A 27,944-nucleotide genomic window follows, 5' to 3' on the forward strand; every position below is an offset into this window, starting at 1 on the left:
TTTCCGCGGGCACGGAACGGGCACAGCCCGAGGAGATGCCCCAGGCTGAGCCTCCGCTCGCCGGGTGAGACCGATCCCTCCCGAGGGCTGCGGGGGGAAGCTGCTCCTTGAGCCAGGGCGGGGATGCCTGTCCCCAGAACGCAAATTACGGCGGGGCTCGGCGGAGGCTCGGTGATCCGCGGCCGTGCGGGGAGCGGCGATGCCGCCCGGGGTTCCCGGGGCGCCCCGAGCAGGCGGCGCTCCCGCCCCACGGCCCGCCCGCCCGGGCGGCTCCAGGAACCGGATCCGCGGGCTCGGCAGAGCCGCCGCCGCCGCCGCCAGCCATGGACCTGCGAGCCGAGCTGCTCAAGTCCATCTGGTACGCCTTCACCGCCCTGGACGTGGAGAAGAGCGGCAAGGTGTCCAAATCCCAGCTCAAAGTGAGTCCCCGGAGCTCGGGCGGCCCCGGCGCTCGGATGGAGGGTGGGCAGCGAGCGCAGGAACGAGCCCGGGGCTGCTTTGCATCCCCGCGGGTTTCCACGGAGAAATTGTTAAATGTTAAGATCAATAAGATCTTGCTGTTGCTTCCTGGTGAAGTTCCCAGGCTCTGTCGCATCTCCCTTAAAAAAAAAGGGGTGGAGGGGAGTTCACGTTCAAATGTATTTTCTTGGTGAAAATGATAAGAAATCTAAATTTTAGTTATCAGTTTCTTATGCTTTTTATGGCCAACTAAGAGCCCAAATTCTGTTTACATTTTCTTGCTTGCCGGAGCACCTGTGTTTCTCCTTGCTGAGCCTGTGGGTCGGGAGGTAGGGACAGGTTGTTTTTTAACAAAAACTCCTCAGTGGTGTGGCTGGAAGTAACACAGCACTTTAAAAAACTCTCCGCTTTCCCCTCTTCCCACTCTTAGCAGCTTTCAGAGGGCTCATGCTCGCAGCCCTTCGTCAAACCCATCACAGCTTTAAAACCCTTTTTGTCTGCCCCCAGGCCAGGGTTGCTGGCACCCACCAGGGAGCCCCTTGGCTCTGAGAATAATTGATTTTTTCTCCTTTGCACGCGGTGGGAATGTGTTTCTTTCATCCGTTTTGGTTCTTAGGCTGGCGCTGGGGTTGGAAATGCTGGTTGGTACCAGGGTCTGGGATGGGAGAAGAGAGCAGAGCAGGAACGTGCTGAACACGGGGAGGTATTGCGTCAGGACATGGCAGCTGCTGCCTGTCTGCAAGACCGTTTGGAACCACTGCCCAAAGACCCCCTTCTCCTCCATTCCCTTTATTTTATAGGGCTTCCCCAGGTCAGACTGCAGGGAAGGTGCTGGTCTTTGGCAGGAGGGTGTGTTTTGCGCCAGAATTAAGAGTTTTGTTTGCAGGGATCTGGAGGAGAAGCAGCGGGAGGCAGATTCTTCCTGCTCAGCCTTTGCGGCTCAGAGCCTTGGGCTGCCCCCCAGAACTCGTGGCATGTGCCCTGCGAGCCACGCTCCCCTGCTCCGACTGCAGAAATAGCTGAAGGAATTAAGGAAAATCCTCAAGTAGGCCAGAGCTTAATTCAGTTTGCTAATTCCTGAGAGGGGCTGCTGTGCTCCCTTCACAGCACCCCCTGCGCCACTGCTCTGGGTCCAGAGTCCGGCCCAGGCATGGGATGGACCCAAAAGCAGCAGCAGTGCTTGTCCTGAGAGATTTTTATCACCAGTGACGACCTGAGGCCACGGAGATTCTGATTTTAATGGCAGTTTCATGGACAGTTCATGCAGGGTCTGCAAACTGTGGTGCGGGGGCTGCGGTGATGCTGGGGATGGCACCTCCAAAGTGACTTTACCCAGGGGGACACTTGAGAGGGGAGGGGATGTTCACCCACGCGCCTTCAGTGACGGGATGGGCTGGCAGCCGGTCCTTGAAGAGCACAGCTCAGTTCTGGATGACTTTCCCACTGTCTCCAGGCCAGGGAGAGCTTGTTTCCACCCACAGAAACACTCGAGCTTGCCCCAGCCTACACAGGCCAGCCACGGGTCAGTGAGGGAGGAATCCAGGGTCTCGCTGCTCTGAGCAGTGAAGTGTTAGAGCCACCGAGCCCTCTCCAAAGCCCTCCGGGGCTGCTGAGCCCTGAGCTGGGCCGTGCTCTCTCCCTCACCCGGGCGTGTTGCTGCACGAAGGGTCTTGAGCAGGAGTGGGAGAGACACGGGGTTTGCACCTAGAGGACAGAACCAGCCCCAGCGCTGGCTGGGAGAGCAGAGCAGGAGCTCTGGGCAGTGCTCTGTGAAGGCGTCAGGGTTTCCAGCACGAAGACGCGGCTGTGGGAAGCCGTTGGGCTCCTTGCAGGGGCACCTCTGCGCAGGCAGGCTGTGAGACACCGCTGGCAGTGGAGGTGTGTGAGCACAGGAAGGAAGGACAGCTTGCGGTCGGGGCTGCACACCCCGAGAGCTCGGCTGGTTTTGCTCCCAGCGCAGGCACACCAGCAGCCCTGCTCTTGGGAAGTGTTTGTGCCCTCAGTGCCATTGCATCCCCCTCCCCGGCCGGGAGGGCTGTGGATGCGGGGTGGGGTGTGGTCCCTGAGTGTGGCCATGCGGCTGGAAACACCGAGCGCTGCCCTCGTGGGCACCTCTGCTCACGGGTGACGGGTGTGACAGCGGGGGGAGACGGTGGAGAGCAGAGCCAAGCTGCTGCTCACAGGAATCCAGGGCACTAGGAGGAGTCAGGCAGACCCCTGTCCCCTGGCCATCCCAGGGGAAAAGTTAGGGTTAGGGTTAGAGTTAGAGTTAGGGTTAGGGTTAGGGTTAGGTACCAGCAAACTGCTTTCCTAGCATCCCTTTCCCCTGCTGTTCTTCTCCTCCTCCTGTCACTGCTTCAGGGCCTGCAAGGGTTTATTTCTCAGCTCTCCCATCTCCAGTCATGCCACCAGTGACCAGGCCAGGGTTTTCCTCCCCGTTTGTCAGTGACAGCCCTGCAAGAGGAGGGGCTTGGAGTCACAGGGTGCCAGGATGGATGGAGGGGCTCAGGGTGTCCCCCACGGCCAGGGTCACAAGTGAGACCTCACAGGGCTTTTTAGGGGTGCTCTGGGAGGAGGGGTGAAGGATGGAGATGAGGGCCACGCTGGAAACACCGACTGGGATACAATTCCCAAAGTTTGCATTCATCCTGATGGACTTGTTACCATCCTGGAGGATGTCCATGATATTCCCAGGCCTTTCCACCACTGTGTGGCCCCCGGGGCTGCACTGAGCCCCAAAAGGCACAGTGTAGCAGCAGTGCTCGGGGCTACAGCCCTGCTGTGTGAGCACAGGGTGGAGTCCTGCTGATCCCATCGGTCCACAGGGTGGAAAAGAGAACGAAAATCTGGTCAAGCAAGAACTGTCTCCAGCTGCAGCAGCCATCATGGCCTCGGGCAGCTCCCCTGCTGCTGGGAGGAAATTTCCAGCCCTACACAGAGGAGTAGGGATGCTGTTCCATCTCCTCCAGCCCCTCTCTTGAGCCCTTGGCAAGCTGCATTGGCAGATCCTGGTGCAGTGGGGAGGTGTCAGTCTGGGACACTCGTTTAACCATCTCTTGCTTCTGGGATGTAAAGGCAAGGAGAGCACCACCTGCCCAGCATCACAAGCTAGGTGCTCATGGGCAGCCTTGCTCCAGGCTTTCCAGCACGTGGGAAGTCCATGAGCCTTAAACTTGCTTTATTTGGGGGGATTTGAACAAAGTGGGCTGTTGGCAAGCCTTGCTGAGTATTTCTGGGGAGGGTGTGTCTCCAGATCTCCAATGTCTGCTTCCATTCCAGACAAAACCTGTGCTCAGTCTCTCACCAGTCTTTGCTATTTTCATGTTTCCATCTTTCTGTGTCCCCAGCAGACAGTGGCTGCTGCCAGGCTGGGCCGTGGCTGTGCCAAATGCATGGCTTGGGGTGGCTTATCAGCTTTGCTAGATCAGAGCGAGTCCTGTTCACTCTGAGAGGTTTGAAACAGCCCTTTCAAGAAAGAAGTTCCTCACGTGCCAAGAAAAGAAACTAATCCTCGATTTTTGCCTGTTCCTAAATGATTCTCTAAGGTTTACATTTGGAAATTATGCCAAACCCAAACCTTGACTCGATGCTGCGGCTGCTGGGAGGTGATGCCATGCAGGGCACAGTCCCCAGGGGGGTGACTGAGGGGGTGGCACCTTGGGGATGTGCTGAGGCAGGGCTGGAGGTTGTTCACCCTCTCACCACCCCTTGTGCTTGGCCAGGTGCTGTCTCACAACCTGTACACGGTGCTGTGCATCCCCCACGACCCCGTGGCGCTGGAGGAGCATTTCCGTGATGATGACGATGGGCCAGTGTCCAGCCAGGGCTACATGCCCTACCTCAACAAGTACATCCTGGACAAGGTGAGCTCCTTGGTCATCCCCCAGCCCTGCTGTTCCTCGCGTGAGAATCTTGAGGCTCCTGGGAGCTCCCCTTAGCTCTTGGAAATCACATTCCTTGGTGGGTGGAAAGAGGGTGCAGAGAGGTGGGGACTGCTCAGGTGAATGCCAAATGAGTGAGAAATGTTTAACACTCAGCGTCTCCCTGGCAAGGATGGAGTCATCCCTTTACATCACGGCTCTGGATGGAGCAGCATCTCTGCCCACATTTCCTGAAGGGCTCAGAGAGAGAAACCAGCCACTTTTATCCTCACCTTTGAGGTGTGACCTCATTTGGCAAAGAGGAGAGGGAGGAGGATGAGCTGCAAGCAGGAGCAGAGTTGGGGTGGGCAGAGGCTTTCTCCCTTTTTTTCTGTGTTTCAAAGACACCTTTGTCTAACACAGCCAGAGGTTGGTCTGTGGGTGCTGTTTCTTCCCGGCATGTGAGGAGAGGAAGAATGACTGACAGCTTTCTTCCACTGCGTGCTCACAGAAAGGGGCCAGGGCTGGGTGCAGTAACCCTTCGCTCTCCTGGTGTTCTTGTCCCTGTGCCAGTCCCCCTCCCTGTGCCCATCTCTGCCTTGCCCAGAGCTGGTCAGCAGCTGCCCAGCTTGGTCCAGCAATGCTGATCTTGGCTGCAGGCATCTGGTCAGCAGCAAGCAAGGGCAAAGCCTTCCCCAGCTCCCTCAGCCCAGAGCAGGAGCTGCCCAAGCTCAGCCCAGCCCAATCTCCCCATCACAGAGTGGACAAAATCCTTCCGGTTGCCCTCATGGTTCTTTGGAAGGTGATCTTTAAACCCACCCCTTCTCTTTTCACCATGGCTAACAGAATCCCAGAGCCAGCCTGAAAAGAGGGAAGTGGGTTTTCCTAGTAAGAGAAGCTTTTAGCTTTTGCCACCCGAAGGTTTTCCTCTAGCTTTGCTGCCACAAACCACAGTTTGCTCCTGTGCTCACCCAGCTGGGATAGAGCACCCAGGGACAGCCAGAGCTCCTCTGATCCCCATCAGAGTTGACCCATCCGCACCCAACTCCTGCCTGGGGCAGCTCACAGTGCCAGGACACAGTTCAAGAACAGCAGCAGGGACGAGGCTGGTGGAGGCACCATTCCTGCTGGCTTCCCTTCACTCCTCAGTTCCTCCTTGTGTTGAACGGGATAACAGGAAACCCCAAAGCATGGAGGCACTGGGGATGAGAGCTCCCCATCATCCTGCCTGTGCTGCACCCCAGGCTTCCTGCTGGTGCTGCCAATCACCCCATGCTTCTCACTGGACAGATTTTAGGAGCGAGGGTTTCTTCTCTCCAGCACTTCCTCCCCCAGAACTCCTCTCCGTAGCTCTTCAGCTGCCACTCACCCCCTGACTCCTGCCTGCAGGTGGAGGAAGGGGCTTTTGTCAAAGAAAACTTTGATGAGCTCTGCTGGACGCTGACAGCAAAGAAGAACTACAAACCCGACCGGAATGGGAACAGTGTTGTGTCCCACCAGGATGCCTTCAAGCTCTGGTGCCTCTTCAACTTTCTGTCTGAAGACAAATACCCTCTCGTCATGGTGCCAGATGAGGTAGGACCGGCCTCTCCCCCCAGCCCTGTCCTCCCAGGGCTCCATGTGCTGGCAGAGCCCCATTTGTGGGTGACACTATCGCTTCCTGGCATGTCCCACTGCATCCTGCAAGATGTGGAGTTCCAGGGGATGAGAGAGAGGAGGCTGGGGGTGGGACAAGGGGCTGCCTGCCCTGGACACCCCACTGTGCTGTGCCCCTCCACTCCAGCCTCTCCTGCCCAGAGGGCCCCCTGGCTGTCCCTCTCCATGGCTGCAAGCCTCACAGTAATCTCCAAATTCCACAGCATTTGGGGGGAAGGTTCTCCCTTTCTCTGGGGTCAGATTAAACCCCCATGAAAAGCGGGGGCAGATCTGGGGAGAATGCAAATGTGCAGAAGCCAAGAGTGGCCTCAGCAGAAGGAACTTGGCTGGGCAGATGGCTGCCGTTGCCTTCTAACCCCTCAACATCCTGAGCTCAGCAGAAAAGTCAAAATTAAAAAAGAAAAAGGAGAAAAAAAGCACGAAGCACCGTGCTGCGCAGACGTGGGAGGGCAACCGCACTTCCTGTGCCCGGGAGAGGTGTTTCCTGTTCCCCAGACCATGAAAAACTGAATCATCCTGAGCACCGGCATTCAATTCTTGTCCTTTTCATAATTAAATGACATAAAAAATACAGCTGGGTGTGGGGACCCTGCTGTGTGTCACCTTCCTGTGTGGCTCCCTGCAGTCACCCACTGGTCTCAGTCCCCAGACTGTGAGCAGAGGAGAGCTGGCAGTAAAACTTGAGCTGGAGTAAGTCTCCCCCACACCGTGTCAACCACCTTGAATCTTTTTATTTGCAGTTCTAAAATGATGCTCTTCTTCACAGGGACTTGTCCCCCTGCTCCTCCCCAGTGATTTTTGGGAAGCAGTGGTGCCGAGCTCACTGTGGCTTTGAGACAGCAGTCCTGAATGGGGTTCAGCAGTGCTGGCCTGTACTCCTTCAGCTCTGGAATGCTACAGAGCTTTCTTACTCTGCAGACAAACCTCAAAAAACATCCCAGCCCAGGGGTTACAAGGAAAAACCTCTCAGTAGAGGTCAAACTCTAACCCAGCTCCAGTCTCCTGAGCCAGCCTGCTGCCTGGAGAGAGATGTGGCCTTGGGCTCTTCAAAATGGGTTGATGGTTGGGGACAGCCTGTCCCCAGACAGAGACACTGTCCCTGAGTGTCCTCCTCCCCACAGGTGGAGTATCTGCTGAAGAAGATCTGCACAGCCATGAACGTGGAGCTGAACTCCTGCGAGCTGGATGAGTACCTGTCCCAGGAGCCGCAGGGGCAGGGCGGCCTCACAGTCTGGCAGTTCCTGGACATGGTGAACTCGGGGCGGTTCCTGAAAGGCATCGAGCAGGAGGCCATCAGCATGGCCGTGGAGGAGGTGTACCAGGAGGTCATCGAGGATGTGCTCAAACAGGCAAGGGGCTCACATAACCTGGGGCACAAGCTCCGTCCTGCTCCCACCCCCTTTTGATCTCCGTGTCTCTCGGGTGCAGGGCTACCTCTGGAAGAAGGGCCAGCTGAGGAGGAACTGGTCGGAGCGGTGGTTCATGCTGAAGCCCAGTGCCCTGTCCTACTACATGAGCGAGGAACGGAAGGAGAAGAAGGGGAGCATCGCGTTGGACAAGCACTGCTGCGTGGAGGTACAGCCCGGGCCACGCTCAGCTTGGGGACAGCAGACCCTTCAGACCCCCAGAAGGGAGACCCAAGAACTCACGATTTGACATTCATGAGCATGGGAGAGCCAGTCCTGTGGCTGCAGATGGGGGGGTATGGGGGTAACACTGTGCTGTGTCCTCTCCCTGCAGGTGTTGCCAGACAGGGATGGCAAGAGGTGCATGTTCTGTGTGAAGACCTCGTCCCGCACCTACGAGATGAGCGCCTCGGACACCCGGCAGCGCCAGGAGTGGACGCTCGGTCCGTGCCCATCCCACGCCCCTTCCCCAGCTTCCTCGTGGCCCCTGCATGTCCCCACTGACCGTGCCCTCCCTCTGCAGCCATCCAGACTGCCATCCGGCTGCAGGCCGAGGGAAAGAAATCCCTGCACAAGGACCTGAAGCAGAAGCGCCGAGAGCAGCGGGAGCAGCGGGAGCAGCGCAAGGCGGCCAAGGAGGAGGAGACACAACGGCTCAAGCAGCTGCAGGAGGAAAAGGAGAGGAAGCTGCAGGAGCTGGAGCTGCTCAAGGAGGCCCAGAGGCAGGCAGAGATCCTGCTGCAGGAGGAGGAGCAGCGGCGGAGGCAGCAGCACGAGGAGATGCAGAGGACCCTGGAGATCCAGCTGCAGGAGGCCGAGCAGGTGGGTGCATCCCACAGGGGCCGTGCTGCTCATGGGGTGGGGGCTTCCTTCTCCTTCCCTTGGCCAGGGCAGCCCAGGGGTTTGGATGTACAGTGCTGTTGCCACCCCTCACCTCAGGGCTCTGTCGTGCATGAGATCCCTTTGAGCAGGAGATGAGGACAACCTGCCTCAAGGGGCTTTAGCTGGGGGACAGTGAGGGGCAAATGCTGGTGCCAGGTTGGACAGGGAGCCCATTTCTGACCTCACAGCCAGCACTGGCTCCAAATAACACAGCCTGTCTCCAGAGCAGGGAAACAGCTTTGCTTTGCATCTGTCACCATGGGCTGCCCCTGCTCTGGCCTGCTCCACCCAGTGGGCCTAAGTGGCTTCTGGGGACATCGGTGGTGGCCTGGCCCGCTGATGGCTCCTGTCCCCGCCGCAGGCTCGTGCCTCCATGCAGGCAGAGATGGTCCTGAAGGAGGCAGAGGCAGAGCGGCAGCGCAAGCGCATCCTGGAGCTGGAGGCCATGCAGGAGAGGCTCCAGGAGGCCCTGCAGCAGGAGGTGAAAGCGCGGCAGGACGAGGAGGCTGTGAGATACGCTCAGGCCAGGTAGGACCAGAGCACATCTCCCCCTGCTTGGGCAGCCCTGCTCCCCGGGCAGCTCAGTGCTCCCGGGTACTGGGGTGTGCTGGTGAGTTCCCAGTACGCAGGCTGGGACAGGGAAAGCTGGTGGAAGAGGTGGCAGGGGGACATCCTCACCTCTTGCTCTTCATTGTCAGGCTACTGGCTGAGGAAGAGGAGAAGCTGAAACAGCTGATGAAGCTGAAGGAGGAGCAAGAAGAATATATCATCAGAACTCAGAGGGAGAAACAAGTCCTCAAGCAGGAGATGGAGAACAAGGAGAAGTGTCTGGAGGAGGCGCAGAAGCAGCTGGAAGAAGTGAGAGTGAACAGGCAGCGGGTGGACCAAGATGTCATGGTGAGCATCACAACTCCTCGCACGGTGAACCCAGGGGACTTTCCAGCCCTCCCAGAGTCACCTCCATACTGGGGAGGACCAAGCTGGAACTGCCGTGGGGGTTTCTGAGCTGTGCCATGTGCAGGCACGGCGTGAGGCAGTGGCTGAGACAGGACAAGCGTGTCCTGCCCTGGGGACAAAGCGCTGCTGTCCAAAGTGATGTCAACAGCAAGAGTGTGTGAAGGGGGGAGGGTTGGAGGGGGAGCAGATGGTCTAGAGGAGGGTGAACTGGTTCTCTGTCCCAGAGGGAGCCTCCAGTCCAGGCTTACTCTGGGAAGGGAAACCCGTGCCCATGGTCCCAGTGGGGCAGCAGCTCACCCTTCCCTTCCCTCCGCCCCTGCCAGGCGGCCCAGCGGAAGCTGCGACAGGCCAGCACCAACGTCAAGCACTGGAACGTCCAGATGAACCGACTGATGCACCCCATCGGGCCCGGAGGTAGGACACCGGCTGACCCAGCTGAGCACCCTTCCCTTCATCCCCCGTGCTGGGCCATGAGCCCCCACCCCAACCCCACCTTTTTGGGGGCATCTGGAAGGACTCTCAGAGAAAATACCGCAATGCCTCCTGCAAGGAGGGACCCCACAAACCTTTTTCTCAGCTGAACAGTCAGTTTGGGCCCCAGGAGAACAATTCTCTTTTTCTCTCCACCCCCAGACAAGCGAACAAACGTGAGTGGAGGAGTCTTCGCTGGCTACCAGCCCCTTCTGTCACGGAGAGATTCTTCCCTCAAACTCAAGCAGAGGGTGGAGGATAAAGGCAGTGACCCCACGAGGGAAAACAGCAAGGAAAACGTGAGCAACGGTGGGAACAGCAGCACATTGCCATCTCCAGAGGCGGACACCATGGCCACAGAGCCCACCAATTAGCCCACCAGGATGGCAGAGCCCAGCTGGGAATGGCAGGGCTCAGCTTGTCCCTCCAAGTGGACGGTCAGTGTGGCCATCTCTGCATGGGGACCAGAACAGAGCCTACAGGGGACTGCCTAAGGCAGAGGTGCTCCCATTTCCATCAGTGAAGGGCTGCAGCCACCACATGCCAGGAGGCTCAGGCAGCCCAGTGCTGGGGAGAGGGCAGTGGGACCTTCTCCTGAGGACTGCAGGACTCAATTCCTTGTGCTCTGGTTTTACACCCTGTACTAAAAAAGAGCCGCTGCTGGGTTGGGGCCCTGTGGCCCAGGGCTGCAGTTCCCCCTTGGTTTCCACAACAGCCCTTTTGCATCACTCACTGTGCTCCGGGGTGTGGGGCTTTGCCACCAGCCAAGGACACCTGGACTGACCAAGCAGGGCCTTCTTGTCGCCCCACACCACATCAGGTGTCCCTAAATACAGTTACCACTGTGTTCCCTGGCAGTGGTTGGTAGTACTGGAGCCACTTAGTTAGCAGAAACTAATGATCAATAAAGCTTTTGGAGCCACTGGCCACAGACCTCCTGCCCCACACACTAGCAGCCCTGCAGGCACCAGCCCTCCTTCCTTGGCAGGGCAGGGTTTGGATTTCCCCTGTGTGAAAGAGCCCTTGGAAAGGAATCAGCCACAGCCTGTGAAAAGTGGCCCCACCAGCCGATTTTTGGTTGGTGTGTGGAGGGCCAAGAGGGACACAGAACAAAACAAAAAAGCCCCAATAATGCACCATCATTTGGGGTAATTTTTCAAGCACCTCTGTATAAATACAGTCCCAGTCAGCTGTGCCTTTGGGGTGTTTATAGCCTGGGTTGCCTCTGGAACGGGCCCTGGGGAGCGAGCTCTGCACCGACTCCATCTCTGCACTCGCAGATGAGCTGAGTTCGTTAGGGAGATTATGATCTGTTTCCTCCCAGGCCTCGAACGCCGGTCTCACAGTGTTTCTCTCTCTCAGTGTTTTTCCACCGTGGCCGAAGGGGCCCCGGGACAAAGCGCTCAGTGTGCCCGCGGTGCAGAGCAGCCTGGCCCAGGCCCACGCCTGACGCACAGCGGGGGCACGGGCACTGCTGGGGCCGCAGGTCAAATGCATCACCTCAGCCCCCTTCCCCCTGTGCTGGCACACAGAATGTATCATCTGTCACAGAATATATCATCTGTCAGGGGTGGCCCTGAGCCCTGGGCCGTCCCCTCATGGGGTCCGTGCCTGCTCCACACCATCCTGGCCAAGCCACTTGGGTACAGGATCCCGCCACTCTGCACGGGTTTTCTCGGCACAGTGAGCTCTTCCCAGCTCTGCCTCGAGGCTGGGTTATTGTCTACTATCGAGGCGCGAGGGGGCCGCGGTGCGAATTGCTGGGGGCGAAGGGGGTCCCTGGCACTCTTTGGGCTCCGAGCCAACTGCCCTCAGCCAGCGCCGCCGCCATATTGCGCAGCCCTCAGGCCGCTCCGCCCCCAGAGCGCGCCACCGGCAGCGCCTACACTTCCCATGAGGCCGCGCTCCCGCCGCGGGGCGCAGTGCGGGCGGCTCCCGCCAGGGGGCGGTAGGGCGCGGAGGAGGGAGGGGGCGGGGCCGTTGCCGTGGTGACGCGGGCGCGAGGCCCCCCCCGTTGGCGGCGGCGATTGGCCGCGCGCGCGCGCGGGGCGCGGTGGCGTCAGGGCGTGCGCGGTGACGCGCGGGGCCGGGGGCGGGGGAGGGAGGGGGGGGGGCGGCTGCGCGAGCGGGGCCGCGCGCGAGGTGAGTGGGGCCGGGGGCAGCGTGAGGGGAGCGGAGGGAGCGGGGCCGGGAGGGGCCGAGCGGGGCCGAGCGGGTGACAGGGCTGCGGCAGGCGGTGCGAGGGACAGGGCTTGCTGCTGAGGGGATGTGGGTGTGGAGAGCGTGAGGGGCATCAGTGACTTTAGGCTGTAGTTCCTGGGAAATCAGGCGAGGCTGAGGGCGGTATGTGGCCCACACGGGAGGAGGCTTAGGGGGATAGTGTGCCTGCCTCCTGTGCCGGGGTGGGGTGGTGGAGGGGACCAGGCACTGCAGGAGTAGGAGGAGAAGCAAGGATGGACCTTGAGCAGAGCATCTGGTGAGGGGCTGCTCCAGGAGGAAGGATCTGAGAGTTCTTTCTCATCTCTCGTATCTGCCCATTCCACTCCCCCCTGCCCTGGCATCCCAGATGAAGGACGTGCTTGTGGGAAAGAATCACATGTGCTGTAGGGTCTGGACAATGCCCGTCATGGTGCTGCAGAGGGGTCTGAGCACTGGCTGCCCCGTGAATCGGAGTCCCAGGGCTGGTTGCAGTGTTGGTCTCTAAAACAGTGACCTGTGGGTTGAGGCAGCCCATGTCCCTTGTCTTGTTTCTGTTCTGCTCTCCTCTCCTCCTGCCCTCTCCATGCCAATCCCTCATTGCCTTCAGCAGAGTATCCCCTTCTGTACAGACATGCTCCAGGCTGAGGTGGGAGTTTTCCTGATGACTTGCCATGTGTCAGTCAGGGACAGCAGAGGAAGCATCCAGGTGGGGTGTGCTGGCAGGTTCCCTCCATGCCCTGCTGAGCTGGTGCAAGTGTTGCCTTGTGTGTGGTGTGATGGGCATGCCCTGGCATTTAGCTGTGAGTAGGACAAGGTGAGCCAGGCATTTAGTTTTAATTCTCAGATGTCTGGCAGCAGCAGCAGCAGCAGAGCACTCTGGTCTGCAATGAGAGAGAGCTCAGGGTGTGATTTGTGCCCTCCCTGCATGTGATTCAGCCCTCCTTGACAGTGTCAAGGCTAATGCTGTGTTACTGAATCAGGATGAGCTTTATTGTTGGTAGAGGTGGAAAAAGCCACCTCCTGATGTGCCATGGGGCTGGAATGACTTCAGTGTTGTTCTTTGTCAGAGGGATTAAAAAGAAACCCTGTCAGGATTGTTTAGAAAAGCTGCCTTCCATGTTGGGGAAGAAGGGATGAGAAACCCGCTCTGCTGTGCAAGTGAAGCTCCTGGGGGCAGTTCTGTGGCCCCACTGAGGCAGAGGCTGGTGCTGGATCCACGCTTGGCAGAGCTCTGTGCTGTGCTCAGCCCCCTCCTCTAAACAAGGGCAATCAGTGCCTCCAGAAGATGTGGCTTTGACATCACTGATTGGGAAATCCCGATGTGATTGATGCTCCAGTGCAAGGGACGTATTTTTGGATCTCACACTTGTGCCCTCCTCTGCACGTGCCTTGATCCTGTAGGGAACACCCTCCACGCTCAGGCCACGCTCAGCCTTTTGAGGCAGGGGGTTCATGTTCTTTTTTCCCCTCTCCTGGGCAGCCGCAGCTGCCACTGCCATGTCACACCTGGAAGGATGTGCTGCACTGGGGGCTCACTCTCAGCACAACACTCACAGGTTGCTGCCGAGCTGCCTGGCCTGATAGGAGCTGGTGATGCTGGATTGTTGCTGGATTGTTTCTGGTTTGTTTCTGGTTCATTTCTCGTTTGTTTCTGGTCTGTTGCTGGTCCTCAGCTGCCTCACAGGTTGTGCCATGTCAAAGGCAGCAATACAAAACGAGGCTTTTCATTGGAGTGGGAGGAGCAGCTAAGCCTGGGTAATGTCAAGGAGGGTATGTGGGTGCAAATAGCATCGTGTTCACAGCATCTTTGTTTAATGTTTTAGTCCAGTTAGTCTGCATAACTGTCTAAAAATAGGACATATTTCCTCTAAGTCCTCTAGTTCAAAGCCTCATAAGCCACTTTTTTCCAGCATTAGTCTCTTCCTTCTCTTTTGAGTCTGAAATTCGTACAAGGCAAAGTTATCAGGAAAACCAAGAAGAGTGAATGAACTCTGTTGAATCCTTAAGTTTCAGCCACCCAAGAGGAAGTTCATTAAAGTTGCAGGAACTTTCTGGCAGCCTCTTGAAGGTGGATTAAGCAAGCTGGGTAAACAAGCAGCCTTGTGGCCACCACAGACCTTTCTCTAGCATCAAATTTGTACATTTTCATAGGAGCTCCGGGTCATCAGCCTCTGGCTGCAGGTGACTTGAGACGAAGGTGGCATCCACGGTGAGGGGATGGGGCTGTCTCTGCTGGGACACCCCAGGCTTTGCTCTACCTCCTGATCTCGGGACAGATGCTGCCTGTGGCAGCGGCCCCCTGGAGTCACCCTGGCCCGGGGTTTCAGCGTGCAAAAGAGGCAGTGTGTGTTTAAATTTCAGAGCTGCTGCTGGACCCAGCCCAGTGCTCCCAGCGGCATAAATATCTGGCCTTCAGCACAGCCGTGGAAACTTGCTGTCTGTCCTCCTGCAGATTGCTCCAGGTCTTGGCTGTCCGTGCTGACATGGTGACCGAGCGGTGGCTTTCGGCGGCAGGCGGACAGGGACAGCTGCTCCGCAGAGGTAACCCTTCCCCTTTGCCCGCGGGCCACCCACCCAGGCACTCAGCAGTGTTTCTAAAAGCTTGGGCTAGGGAAGAGCAGCTTGCTTCCAGCAAGTTTGCCTTCGTCCACGAGATTAAGCTTTCTTAAATTTAATTTTAAATCTAAACTCCGTGCCTTATTTTTGTTCGGTTTCTGAATATGATCTTATGGAGTACTTTAGGAATACACTGTGAGGACCATGCTCTAATCCTGCTCTCCTCAGCCAGCTCTTGCTGTCAAAGCATAGTGATACAACATTTCATTATTTCGCTGATGTTTATGATGGAAATTGGCTCTTGTAGATGAGGGAGGGCACACGAGATCCGGGGCTGCGTGTGGGTCACCAATCACCCAACAGTCCCACACACGACCCGGCAGCGGTGCCGGTGCTGTCGGACAAAGCTGAGCAGGTCTGGCAGAGGCAGGACAGGGTTTGGAGGAGGTGGGCAGCGGGGCCACGGGCAGGCACTGTCCTGCCCGCAGACCTCTGAAGTGATTCCTGGAATCAGCGGTGCTGTGGCTGTCTGCATGTGGCTGTGGCTGTGTGTTTGCCTCAGCACAGCTCCGAGGTGTTGAGCTGTTGTGGGTTCTGTGTCAGATTGGCGCAATGGTTACGCCATCTCTGTTCTGGTATTCAAGACAGACTTCCAAGGATGTGGAGAGGATTTTATGATGAGCCCCGTGAGGCTTTGCTGATCCGAAGAGCATTGTTGTACAGAATTGCTTTCTGGTGTTGATGGGCTCTGTCTTTCTTGCGTGAAGCCTTTTGAAAAATATGTATTTTTGTACAGTACATCTTGTTGCCCTTTGGGGAATATTTCGTCTGTGGCTATTGAATTATGGACTGGAAATCTGCAAATGTTCTTGGAGACTGAAGGATTGGCACAACAAGAGACTCTTGGGCTCCTCTGAACAACAGAACCTGACATACAAATGATGTTTTAATTGGGTGAGATGATGCTACAGTGCTTATGCCTGAAAGGTTATTTGCTGTCAGAGCTCAGCCTGGCTTGCCCTGACAATGACATTTTAGATGTCAGGGGTTTTGTGGTTTCTACTGTCTCTTTTGCTTAGAGCAGGAACAATCTGATAACCACAGATTCGTCGGGCTGCGTTGCTGCTTCTCATCAGGTGCTGCAGAGTAATCTCTGCTTTTTCCAGAAGTGTCTCTGTTCAGGGCTGCACTGCTGCAGTAATTTTGGAGACTCTGGCAAAGTCTGGACAAGCTGAAGTGATTTCCATAGTGAGGACAAGTAAGATTTTTCTGTAGAACTAGTTTTATTTTTTTGTTAATTACTCTGAAATGTGCTTGCCTTGGCAGAATGCCTGGGAAATTGCTTTCCCAAAGCAGGGTTTAGAGCGGAACGATTGATGCCAGTATGAATCCTTTTGGTCAAGGAGATTGTGAAGTGCATCTTCCCCAAAATATATATTTGGGATGACATTCACTGGAGCCCTGCTTGACTGCAGGAGCAGAACTGACTCAAGATGTATCTTAGTTTCATTATGACTTCTTGAAATGCTTTAATATTCACTGTTTCAGTCGTAGCGTCTGGAAAATGTCTGTGTTCTCCAAGGCTTAGCCAAGAGCTTGTGAACATCTGGGATCGTTTTGGTCAGGTCTGTTTGCCTTTGCAAAGGGCTCTGAAATGCACGTGTATGTTGGGGTGCTTTCCTGGGGACCTCACACACAGGCTCTGCTCAAAGTTTTGAGTTTTGGGGAGTCTGTGGTTTGCGGGGGAATCCTGACCATGGAGGAGAAAGCGGCAGGATGAAAGCACAAGCCAGAAACACGAGTGTTTGTTCTGGTGCTGGGTCGAGGCAGAGCCCACCTCCTGGGGCTGGGGCACAGCCACAGCCTGGTGACCCCCCTGTTATCCAAGCTGCTGCCATCAGGCTGCATTTCCTGATTTGCCCTGCTCTGGGAACTGGAACTCGAAATAGCAAAAAACCAGAAGATGCATGTTGAACCCTTAACAGATATGTGGGTTGGAGACAGGGAATGGTTTTGGTGATTTGAAAGGGCAGATGAGCTGATAGGGAAGCATTTCTTTGATGGGCTGTTAAGACAGACTTTACTGCGAAACACATGCCTATCTCATTAGGACAGGCTTTGTCAGGCCTTTCCTGGCAGGGGTGTGAGATGGCTTCAAAATAAGCAATGCTTTGTGCAGTCATCTTGTTGATGGGAACCTAAGCTCAAATCCCTGTCCTGCCTGACTTATTACAAGTGTTTTTCAGTGGAACTCTTGATTTCACCATCATGCAATCTGGGATATTTCTGAAAATGTCCAAATCAGCTTTTCACCTTCAAGTTGTTTATATGGGTTCTGCTAGAGATGTTGGCTCTTGAAAGCCATTAACCCCACGAGAGCTGATGGTCAGAGACCCACACCTCTGAAAATATCCCTGGCTTCTCGTGTCCATGGGGTAGAAGTTGTGTTGTGGAACTTAGGGATGTGGGGATCTCTGGAAAAGGGTTGTTGGTGAGCATGAACTTGAGGAGCCTGCTGAGCTGCCAGCAGCTGGCTGTGTCAGGAAGCAGTAGCTGTTGGCTGGCCGTGCGCTCTGTGGATCACCCTGTACCCCCAAGACGGTGCCAAAGGCACGAGGATGTTATGAAAGGTGCGAATGCTTTGCTCCAGCGTTTTGTTTTCTGGGGGCCGAGGCAGAAATCCAAACGGTCAGAGCACACTGTGAGTCTTGGCAGGATCACGCTGACACAGTGGCTGCTCCTTTCCCTGCTGAAAAGGCAGGGGAATCTCTGTTGTCCAGGCAGCTATTGCTACGTGAATGTGGCCAAAAATAGCAAGGAAACAGCATTCCCATCTAGTTCCCTGAGAGGCTGTTGCACTAGTTTGTGTGGAAAAGCGATTCTGCTGTTCTCTGGAGGTTTTCTTCCGGGGATGTGTGCAGTCAGAGCGGGACCCCTCTGTTTTCCTGCTCTGTGGCTGAAGGGGAGCTGCAGCAGACACAGCAATGTGCTCCATCCCCCTCGCTGCGCGTGTTCCCGGCCCTGCTGAATCACTGCAGCTTGTGCCTGGGCGCAGTTGCTCTCTGTCAGCTGCGTCCTGGGATCAGAGCGCCGTGGCTGCTGCCCAGGATATTTTGCTAAAGTCTACAAAACCAAGTAGCACTTCTCTGGGAGTCCAAGTGTAAACATAACAAAACTTACAGGCTGATGGATTTATTTTCTTTCCTGGTTAGTCCGTGGGATCTAAAATCTGTTGCTGCAAAGAGGAGGAGGCTTGCTGTTGGTTTTGTGGGCATTTTTCTGCATCTGGGAGCACTGGCAGTGTAGCACTAAAACCCAGGGGCCTGCTGGATGTTTGGCTCCAGACAGAAGGCTGCATGCATGTGTGTGATCCTCAGTGACTCATCGGCCCACTGCTGCTTTTCTGCCCCAATTGCTTTTCTGGGGAGCCGATTGCCCCTTCCAAAGCACGAGTGGCACTTGCTGGTGTCCCAGTGACCCTGAGAGTTTGGGGAAATCTAAGCTGGGAGCTGATGTGCACAGCACTGCCAAACTTGGCTTCACTGACAGCCAGCAGTGCTCCCGTTCACAGCCACAGCTTGTTCCACTCGCCTCTTTCCTGGAGTTCCATTTCAGTGCTGCTCTGAGTCTGCAGCACCCTGTGCCCACTGTTTGCCTTGGGAAGTGGTGTTGCTGTTCCTGTGAGCTCCTCCCTCACCAGCCCTGTTCTATAATTACTGATGTTCCTGAAACCGGATCCTTCCACGTGTCCTGCTCAGGTTCGGGAGGACAAGGGGTCCCTGAGCAAACTGACTGCCGTGGAGTACAGCCAAGAGGACTTGAGCAGTTTGGGAACACGTCATCTTCCAGTGGTTCATCGAATTCTGAACCTTTGGGATGCTGAAGGGAAGGGGAATATATCCCAGACAGCTTCTCTGGTGTGCAGGTGCCAGCTTTGCAGCGTGATCCCAAAGCATTGCCACAGTTTCACAGCCACCTCTGCTGTGCCCTGGGCTGTGGGGGGATGATCCTCTCTCCTTGCCAGACTTAATGATCTTCTCAAATAGCAGCACTTCTGTGCCATTTCAAGCACCGAGAAGCCCCAGTGGTGTCACCTTTCCAGTACCTGCTTGTTTCCTGGCTGCTGTCCTTGTTCCAGTGGGTCAGACCCACGTGCCCCTCCTGGCCAGAGATACTTTGGGCCGTCCTGAGTTGACCACTAAACACAAATACCAGTCAGCATTTGGCAGAATGAGATGTGCCAGTTTACTTCCTGAAAGTCATCCTGGAATGCCTTGTACAGGAGTGCACAACAGGAGAAGATGGTCACAAGCAGTGCAGGGAGCTGACCTGGGGCTGGGCAGGCCGGACCTGCGAGTGTGACTGCAAACAGGTGTCAAAATCTGCAATACAGGAATAAACAATGACACTTGGCACTGATCTATTGCTCTGCACTTCCAAAACATGCTGTTTCCATGAGCTAATGCAGCCAGGGAATGATCAGGAAGGAAGCACTGTAAAAATCCTGGGTTTGTTTCTTTGTGGGGGGTTTTGGTTTTGGTTGGTTTTTTTTTTTTTTTCTATGATCAAGGAAATGGAAGTAGGGGACTTGACCAAATTTGCTGAAGGTCATGGAGCAGCACTTCAATTAAGAGCTAAGAACTGTACAGCTCTTCCCTGCTTGCCCTGCTGCTGCCTGACAGCCACGGAGCCTGGTGAGGGCAGGGAGTCCCTCTGCTGGGAAGGGATGATTCCTCTGTCTTCCCATATCTGCCATCTCAAGATTTCGGAGCACATCTCATGCATGCTTGCTGCTGGAGCCAGGGATGGCTGCAACTCCTGGAGGAGAGCAGCCTGGCAGACCCTGCTTTGTGCATGGCTGAGAGTTCAGTGCCCAAAGTCTGCAGTTTTTCTGTGTCTGCAATACCTCTTCCAGTCTGAACAAAGCCAGCAGCAAGTTCCTTTTGGAGCAAAATGTCATGGCCTGGTTTTAGGGACAGCATCAATCATGGTACAAAAAGAGAAGAATCCACCAATTTCGTAACCTTTTTAATGAGCTGGGTTTTTTTCCCCTCCTCAGTGCCCAGGAAGTGGGTGAGTTAAAACATGCAATAGATGTGTGATTCATTTTGGCAAGCCAGGCTGCTCAAGGCAGCTGAGGGAATCTCCTGCACCCTGCGTCACAAGTCCTGGAGTAATTAACAGCAGCTAATGGTCACGGCAGCTCTGGCAGCACCCCTCTGCCTAATGAGCCCAGCTGGCTCCTGGGGAAGCACAGGGGGTCCACACCGAGCAGCCTGGAGAGAGAATCACAGGATTGGGCTCTGGGGCATGGTACAGCACCGAAGCAGATGCTTCAAGGGGAAGAATCTGTCCCAGAATGTCCATCCTGGTCAGTGCTGTGTGGGATGGCTCTTCCTTGCTAGCTGTAGTAGTTTATTTTTGTGTGTAGCCTGCCTTGAGGCCAAGACTTTGAGTAAGGAAGGAAACACTCAGCTACTAAGTGCTGCTGAGATCTCATTGGCTAATATGGGGGTATGCTGATCTTCCAGGAGCAAACATAAACATGTTTTCAGTGTTTGTCTCGCCTGGTTTGTACTCTCAGTTACCTTTCCTGTATTGCAGCATCTGCTCAGCTCTTATTTGGCTTTTATTAGTAGTAGCTGACGTGTAGGAGGAGGAACAGAAACTGGTACTTGATCAGCAGATCTTGGAAGCAGTGACACAACCTGAGGAAGTCTGCAAAAGGTGGTCAACCAGCAGCAATCCCATCTCCTTTATGGATTCAGGTCAGGTTTTGACTGTGGATTCAAAATGTGCTTCACATCACAGTGCTGATTTCTCAACTCACCCCTTCTGTTTCTTTTGGCTGTGAGTTTGGTGAACTTTCTTGTCCAGAGGGATAAACACAAGCGAGTAGCGCTCCTGTGAAATATTGGTTTCCTTTTGCCATTCTTTATGACCTCTTTTATAGTACAGTTGTATTGAGCAGCTGCTTTGAGCAGATCAAAGCTGTGACTTGACTCTTGGGAGGTTTGGGCCTTTCTTTGGTGCTTTGCTTTGCCTGGAAACTCTGAGCTTGGCTCCAGGGTCTGTGTGCTAATCAGCAGGATTGGCTGCCAGGGGAACTGCCAGGCCACAGGGGCACAAGCTGTTGGTTGATGATCTGGAGGCTTGGATCTTGGTCAGCTCTGGAGAAGTACTACCTTCCTGCAGGGAATCCACACTGAATACTTATCTCCTTTTAACTTCTATTCCTGTTTTTTTCCTCTCCTGGTTGTGCCACGTCTCTCTGTTCCCACTGATGGTTTAGCTTGGCATAGATGCCAGCTTCTAGGAAAGACAAACCTGTTGCCCGAGCTGTTTGCAGCCAGCAGGCATCAGCCCAAGCCCAGAGCCAGCAAAAAACCCTCCCTGCACCAGCTGCAGAGGAAGCTGCTGGCTCAGCCAGGGTTACCAAAGCTCCTTGGAACAGCCATTGAGGCAAGGGCACAGCAAATCATGAGATGCTTGTGCTCTTGCTCATTCCCATCCTGTGGGAAGAGGAAGGGAAACACATCTGGGGCAAAGCAGAGAGCTCTGTCTGCAGTGGGTTTAAAGCAAGTGGCTTGTGCTGGATGCCAGGGACAAGGGGAATCTAATGAGCTGCTCATTAAGCTGCTACAGGATGGATTTTCCACTGCAGACAAGCTTCTCCTGCCACAAGCTTTCCCCACTAACTGCTCTTCCAGGCAAAAGTGTTTCCCTGATGTTTGTGTGATCATTTCTATATAACCCTGAAAACAGTGAAGTTCATTACCCTCCATCTCCAGTGAATAAGTTTTCCTGCCTGCCTGCCATGTCCCACGGCGTGGGATGTGTGAGCAGAGGCCAAGGATAACACAGCCCTTCAATGGTCCCTCAGTGCTCGTGTGGAGGCACGGGAAGGGAGCAGCCCCCTGCCTGCTCCTGCTGCCAAGGAGCACAGGGCAGTGTGCTCGCTGCTGCCACTGATGTACCTCACCTGGAAACAAAGCCACCTGGCCTGCTCTGAATTCCCAGTGAGGAGGGAAAAAATAAAGCCCCCTCAGCCACAGGAGAGCCAGGCTCTGGTACAGCACCAGCTCCAGGGGTGACTCGTGTCCAGGCTTTGTGACGTGTTTGTGTTCACCCTCCCACCTGCAGGTTTTGTTCTCTCCCTGAGCTGCTTCCTTGCTCTTTCAGGGAGCTCTGACCTTGATGTCTTTCCAGCAATCCAAGGAGCTGGCTGCAGCTCAAGTTCGAAGTGCCAGGTGTGAGGGTCTGCTGTGGGAGGACAAACAAATCCAGGGAGTCCTGGGTCGCTGCTGCCCTTGCCCAGCAAGCCCTGAGTTGTGCTGCGGGCTTGGCCATGGGGCACAAACCTTCCCAGAGCTTGGGGTTGCCCTTATACAAGGCCCCTGCAATATCCTGCTTTAGTTTAATTTGGGTCTGCAAACTGAGGCTCTCTTGGTTGAACCTGGATTTCAGTGGTATTCCTGATGGGTATTTCTCCACTTAAAAATAACTCTCTTAAGGGAGTGGATGGAACTTTACAGAAGATGGGCCTGAGATGTTAATTATTCAAGGAAGAGTCAGTTTAGGAATCCAGATGCAGCATGGTTGGGAGGGAGGTGGGAATTGCTCTGCCACAGCCACCGTACGGGCGCTGCATCGTTTGGATGGCTCGGGGTTTTGTGGGCTCTTAGGGATGGAGTAAGGCAAACAAGGAGAGGAAGTGTGTGGGGGAGGATGGGGCCGTTCCTCCCACAGGAAACCCGGGATTAAGACACTGCTTGGATTGTGTGGCTGTTGGGATTGCGCTGCTGGACCCCGTGGCTGAGCACGGCCCGGCAGCTGCGCAGAGCAACAGCAGCACGTTCAGCCCTGCTCTTGGCAGAGGAGCCAAGCGAAAACAAACACAAAGGCTGCAACTGGCAGCACTGATGGGAAGGAGTGCGAGTGCAGGGCTGACAGGAAGCCATCAGTCTTGCAGATGGCTTGCATGGGCCAGGGACTTTTAGCCACTGCCTGCTGCTGCACTGAGCCCTGCTCCCCCAGTATCTTCCACCTACGGGATGAGCTGCTGCTCCCAGTCCAGGCTCTGCCATGGCTGGCCAGGGACAGAGGGTGAAGCCAGCCCTACTTTGATCCTTCTGGAGGTATTAGTTCTGTCAGACCCTGGCCCTGGCTGCTACCATCACATCCCAGGTTGCTGGCGGCTCTGGGGGACATTGTCTGGGGCAGCATTTCTGCTATGGGGACCCCTGGTCCCTGGGTGGCATCTGGGCTGGTTTGTGGTCTGCTGGGCTTTAAAAACAATTCTGTGAGCTTTTGCTTCCTTGAGTCTTACAGAATGTTTATTCCACAGTGCAAAGGGATCTTTAAATGGGCTCTGCTCTGCTGTGCATGTCTCACTGGCCGAGGAGCAAGCACAGAGCAGGACTAGTGTGGCTGGTGACACTGCCCTGCTGCTGAGCTGCTCCGTGCAGGCACTCAGTGGCCTCTCTCCATGTCCTGCAGGCTAGCAGGAACAGCCTGGTGGGGTCCATCTTGGATAGACGCGGATGATGCCAGAGCTATGACAGGGATTGCAGTCTTGGCACTGAGGGGTGATCAATTATGGAACAACTACAGGAGGAAGTACCTGAGGTCAAGGAAGAGGAAGAGGAAGAGGCAGTGATGGTGGCAAGTGGAGCCTCAGAGCCAACTGGAGGACCAGACAGCTCGCTGCCTTCAAGCAGCTACACAGGTGAGTGGAGCCACAGGAGCTCATGCTGTGGAGCTCCGGGTGCCCACAGCCCCCAAGCAGCATGCTCAGCTGCAAGGGCAGAGGATCTGTCCCTGAATGGAGTTCAGCTCCACATTTCACATTTATTTGTGAAATAATGCACCAAGTTATGGAGAGGCTTATTTCTTCCTCTGAGGTCACTTGCACATCCATTGGCCATGGGTTTTGGAGTAAAACTTAAAAGGACAGGCAGGTAACATTGGGCTTCAGAGCAAGGGTGCTTGGGAATGCTTCCTTGGACACTTCTTGAGGTCGTCAGAGCAAAGTGATTGTAGGAGGTGGAAGAGAAGGTTTGTGGATGCAGAAGAGGCTCTTCCAGAGCCCTTGATGTTCCAGCTGGGATATCCTGTGCCAGCAGCCGGCCAACGAGGGATTATAAAATCTGCTGGTTGGGGTTTCATTGCCAGGACATGAATGCCAGAGGGAAGAAAGAAGCATTGATGTGGAGTCTGAGCTGCCGGGGCATTCTTGGCTCTGTTCATGGCATTTGCCTGCAGCCAGTGCCAGATTCCAGATGTGATACCAGGGGCAGGCAGTACAGGGCCGGAAATCCCTCCTCAGCCCCACGGCTGGAGGAGCTGGCAATGCCAGGAGCTGGGCCTGTGGCTGTGACATGGAAGGACGTGTCCCTGCGTGTGTTTGCAGACCTGTCGCAGAGCTCCTCTCCCTCGCTGTCGGACCAGCTGCAGATGGGCTGCGAGGAGGCGGCGCTGGGAGCGCTGAACGTGGAGTGCAGGGTCTGTGGAGACAAAGCCTCGGGCTTCCACTACGGCGTGCACGCCTGCGAGGGCTGCAAGGTGAGTGCCAGGGACAGCTGCGTCCAGCAGCACCAAGCAGGGCTTAGATCACAGCGACTGGGCTGCCCCTCACACAAGATTTGCAGCAAAACAGGGATTCGGGATTGATTGTAATAAACTCAGCCTGTCTAGAATGGGGCAAGTATAGGCAGGCAGCAAAGGCTGCCCTGGGAAGAGGGCTGAGACCTGTGTGGCCCAAACCTTGCCTTGTCATGCTTTGTTGTGTAAGGCAAATCCATCTGTCCCCATAGGGACCCTGAGTTTGCTTTTAAAAATAGTTTCTGTGCTGCAGATCAGCAGTGAGCTGTGTATTTATCTCCCTGGGATCGCTGGCTGCAGCTTGGATGTTCCTCTGGAATTCTTTCCCCTGCAGCAGATCCAGCAGGGTTGCGTTAGCAGCCCAGGTCCTGCCAGACATTCCTGCAGGCTGGGCTTGGCCCGTGGCTGGTTCCTCCATCCCTCTCTGTGGGCTGCTGGCACAGTCACAGCACCAGGCATGGGGTGCCCCCACACCTCTTCCTCTGCAGCTCCTTTCTGCCACCACATGACCTTTCCTTGGGATAGACACTCTGCTTGCATCAGAGAGACCCAGGGCTCCCCCTCCTGAACCTCCCTGAAGCTCCTGGGCATGACAAACCAGCCTGTCCCAAACTCCATGTCCCCCTGCTCCCTGCCTGCAGGGTTTCTTCCGCCGGACGATCCGCATGAAGCTGGAGTACGAGAAGTGTGAGAGGAGCTGCAAGATTCAGAAGAAGAACAGAAACAAGTGCCAGTACTGCCGCTTCCAGAAATGCCTCTCTCTGGGCATGTCACACAATGGTGAGTGTCACTGCTGCCCATAGGCCAGGCCAGCTGGGTGACACAGGGCCAGCTGCCCTCCTGTGAAGGGTGCCCATGGCCTGCTGTGCTTTAGCCCGTGGCTGTTCTTGCTAGGAGAGCATTCAAACCCAGTGCTTCAAGCATTTGACACTTCTTCCCCCTTTTCTGTATGAGAAGGGGCTGTTCATTCCCCCATGCAGTGTAGCTGCTGGCACCTGGCTGTCCCTTATGGACTGGCCCCAAGGGAACTGGACACACGAATTGTTCTTCTGTGCTGGGACTTTTACACTTCAGGTGTAAGAATGTCAGACCCAGACAAGCAGAGGTGTTTATGTGGGAAGCAGGGTTTGAGCAAGAGCCAGAGGAATGGGATAGGAGTCTGGTGTGAGGAAGCAGCAGTGGCTGTTTCATGTAGGTGTTAGTGCTGGAGGAAGTGCAGCCTGGAGAAGCATTGTGTTGTGTAGCTGCAGGTGTTCTGTCTCCAGTGGCAAACTGCTGCCTCTCTGGATGCATCTCCTGGGGTCCCCCTGCTGTCCTGACCCCCAGTTTTGCCCCCCAGCAATCCGCTTTGGGCGCATGCCAGAGGCAGAGAAGAGGAAGCTGGTGGCAGGGCTGACAGCGAGCGAGATCGGCTGCCAGAACCCACAGGTGGCTGACCTGAAAGCTTTCTCCAAGCACATCTACAACGCCTACCTGAAGAATTTCAACATGACCAAAAAGAAGGCAAGAGGTATCCTGACCGGCAAGGCCAGCAGCACCCCAGTAAGTTCCCTCCCAGGGCAGGTGGGGTTGGCCAAGGCCATCACGGGGCACTGTTCTCTGGGAGATGCTGCACATCTCCCTGCTGCCGTGGCTGTTCCACATGCACCATTCTCACCTGCAGCCAGGTGGGAATGTCCTGCACGTCCTGCCCCTTGCTGGGAAAAATCCCATTGCTCTGCACGCTTGTGCTGTGGTGGGTGGGTGCAGATTACCAGGGCACTGTCAGCCCCAGAGGCAGGGCACAGCACAGGGACAGGCAGACAAACATGGCTGTCCTGAGCAGAGCTGGCACCTCGAGTCCCCGCAGCAGGCTCCTAACTTGCTTCTTGTTCAAGCAGCCTTTTGTGATCCATGACATGGACACCTTGTGGCAGGCAGAGAAGGGGCTGGTGTGGAAGCAGCTGGTGAATGGCATCCCCCCCTACAAGGAGATCGGGGTGCACGTCTTCTACCGCTGCCAGTGCACCACGGTGGAGACCGTGCGGGAGCTCACCGAGTTCGCCAAGAGCATCCCCAGCTTCATCGGCCTCTACCTGAACGACCAAGTGACTCTGCTCAAGTACGGGGTGCACGAGGCCATCTTCGCCATGCTGGCCTCCATCATGAACAAGGACGGGCTGCTGGTGGCCAACGGGAACGGCTTTGTGACCCGCGAGTTCCTGCGCAGCCTGCGCAAGCCCTTCAATGAGATCATGGAGCCCAAATTTGAGTTTGCCGTGAAGTTCAACGCGCTGGAGCTGGATGACAGTGACCTGTCCCTGTTTGTGGCTGCCATCATCCTGTGTGGAGGTGAGCGGGTGCCCTCGGCCGTGCCAGGGTCAGGAAGAATCCTCCTACTTAGAGGTGGTTCAGAGGGGGCTAGGGGAGCTGAGCTGCAGCTGGGCTTGAGGTCAGCCAGGGATGTCTCAGGGGCATGAGAGAAGAACTGAACACTTCCAAAACCAAAGCTTCTCTGCTTGGACCAACAGCAAAGAATGTAGAAGTGACATCTCCTTCTCATGTGCTGCTGTGGGATACGTTGTCCAAGGGCACACTTCTCCCCTTTCTAGCTGACGAGGTTGAAGTCATGGTGGGTGGGTTACAGTCCCTGGCTCCCTTTCCCCAGGAGCAGCGTGTACTTTGGAGGGCTGCACCATGACCCTGCAGCTCCCCTGCTTCCTCTCCACAGACCGCCCTGGCCTGATGAACGTGAAGCAGGTGGAGGAGATCCAAGACAACATCCTGCGAGCGCTGGAGTTCCACCTGCAGTCCAACCACCCCGATGCCCAGTACCTCTTCCCCAAGCTGCTGCAGAAGATGGCTGACCTGCGACAGCTGGTGACAGAGCACGCCCAGCTGGTGCAGAAGATCAAGAAGACAGAGACAGAGACATCTCTGCACCCACTTCTGCAGGAGATCTACAAGGACATGTACTAAGGACCTGTTATTTATGAGAATGAAGCCATGGATTCCCCTCAAGACTCTTTGTACAGAAACAAAGAAAACCCTTCCCAGTGTCTTCCATTTCTCCTACTGGAAACTTTTCTATGAGACCCTGACGTACGGTACATAGGGCGAGACGCCGTCAGGATTTGCAGGTGCCTCCTGCTCGGCCAGGGCTTCCGTTAACACACACTAACAAATCTGCAAAGCTGCTGCTCCCCTTCTTGTGGCCCAGCTCTGGCTGCCCAGTTTACACGGCTCAGGCAGCGAGGGCACTGTGGCACCTCAGGTCCCCAGGGTGGGGAGCCCTGGTCCTTAGGAGGGCCAAGGGGGGCAGGGGCCAGCAGGGCTGACAGCAGCACTTACAGTGTGTCTGTGTTCTCTTGTTCGTTTGCACTCCAAGGACGTGGTCCTGGGCCATGGAGTCTGGGACAGTGTGGTGAAAGGATGTTTCTCTCTTTCCCAAAGAAAAGCTCTGGAGTATTTGAACACGAGTAGGGCTGTCCCAGGGGAGACCCTCAGCTGCAGTGTGTTCCTGTCTCCCAGGGGGACTGTGTGAACTCTGCCTTCCTGGGTGCTGGGTGGGAGCCTTTGCTCCTGGTACCCTCGTTCCATAGGGAATGTTCCAGGAATGTTCCATAGGGAATGTTCCATAGGGAATGCCAGGAGCCTTTGCTCCTGGCACCTCAGTAGGAGAGAGGCTGGGATGGGGAACTAGGACGGACAGGATTTGACTCCTTAAAATTCACCTTCAGAGCAGAGGCACGGAATCCGTGGCTTCCACAGGCTGCTCTGCACAGGTGTGAGTTTAAAAAAGGTGTGTGGAGGGTCAGAGGCCCTGAGCTGGTCAGGGTTTGGTGTCCTGCCTCAGTTTCCCCTCTGTGAAAGGGACCTGGATTGTCACATGCTGTCTGCTGGGAGCAGGAGCACG

General features: G+C 55.6%; 2 protein-coding genes across 5 annotated transcripts; both read left to right on the forward strand.

The window, feature by feature from the left end:
• Positions 1 to 225: 225 nt before the first annotated feature.
• On the forward strand, positions 226 to 10,616 carry DEF6 (DEF6 guanine nucleotide exchange factor). The gene is made up of 11 exons (XM_038162642.1): positions 226 to 419; positions 4,182 to 4,322; positions 5,709 to 5,894; positions 7,097 to 7,324; positions 7,404 to 7,550; positions 7,716 to 7,824; positions 7,905 to 8,203; positions 8,625 to 8,791; positions 8,962 to 9,160; positions 9,544 to 9,634; positions 9,854 to 10,616. Exons 1-11 carry the CDS (start codon positions 324 to 326, stop codon positions 10,063 to 10,065), a joined length of 1,875 nt encoding a protein of 624 aa, XP_038018570.1. The 5' UTR covers positions 226 to 323; the 3' UTR covers positions 10,066 to 10,616.
• Positions 10,617 to 11,764: 1,148 nt separating this feature from the next.
• PPARD (peroxisome proliferator activated receptor delta) lies at positions 11,765 to 27,634 on the forward strand. 4 transcript variants are annotated; one of them, XM_038162644.1, is made up of 8 exons: positions 11,799 to 11,833; positions 14,343 to 14,431; positions 22,946 to 23,174; positions 23,859 to 24,010; positions 24,691 to 24,829; positions 25,389 to 25,591; positions 25,927 to 26,380; positions 26,760 to 27,634. In XM_038162644.1, the coding sequence occupies exons 3-8, from the start codon at positions 23,045 to 23,047 to the stop codon at positions 27,005 to 27,007; spliced, it is 1,326 nt and encodes a 441-aa protein (XP_038018572.1). In that variant the 5' UTR covers positions 11,799 to 11,833; positions 14,343 to 14,431; positions 22,946 to 23,044; the 3' UTR covers positions 27,008 to 27,634. The 4 variants fall into 4 exon arrangements, with proteins under 4 accessions (XP_038018574.1, XP_038018572.1, XP_038018573.1 ...); XM_038162645.1 differs by having other exon boundaries at positions 25,930 to 26,380; XM_038162646.1 differs by lacking the exon at positions 14,343 to 14,431 and having other exon boundaries at positions 11,765 to 11,833; positions 25,930 to 26,380.
• Positions 27,635 to 27,944: the final 310 nt, after the last annotated feature.

Source organism: Motacilla alba, chromosome 26, assembly GCF_015832195.1.
Source record: "Motacilla alba alba isolate MOTALB_02 chromosome 26, Motacilla_alba_V1.0_pri, whole genome shotgun sequence".
In the NCBI taxonomy this organism is placed as follows: Eukaryota; Metazoa; Chordata; class Aves; order Passeriformes; family Motacillidae; genus Motacilla; species Motacilla alba.

Coding starts and splice junctions, on each gene's coding strand:
- PPARD (XM_038162644.1), top strand. CDS start 23,045: ATGGAACAACTACAGGAGGAAGTACCTGAGGTCAAGGAAGAGGAAGAG. Junction 24,011..24,690: donor ACGCCTGCGAGGGCTGCAAG/GTGAGTGCCAGG, acceptor CCCTGCCTGCAG/GGTTTCTTCCGCCGGACGAT. Junction 26,381..26,759: donor TGCCATCATCCTGTGTGGAG/GTGAGCGGGTGC, acceptor TCCTCTCCACAG/ACCGCCCTGGCCTGATGAAC.
- DEF6 (XM_038162642.1), top strand. CDS start 324: ATGGACCTGCGAGCCGAGCTGCTCAAGTCCATCTGGTACGCCTTCACC. Junction 7,825..7,904: donor GCGCCAGGAGTGGACGCTCG/GTCCGTGCCCAT, acceptor CTCCCTCTGCAG/CCATCCAGACTGCCATCCGG. Junction 8,792..8,961: donor GTGAGATACGCTCAGGCCAG/GTAGGACCAGAG, acceptor CTTCATTGTCAG/GCTACTGGCTGAGGAAGAGG.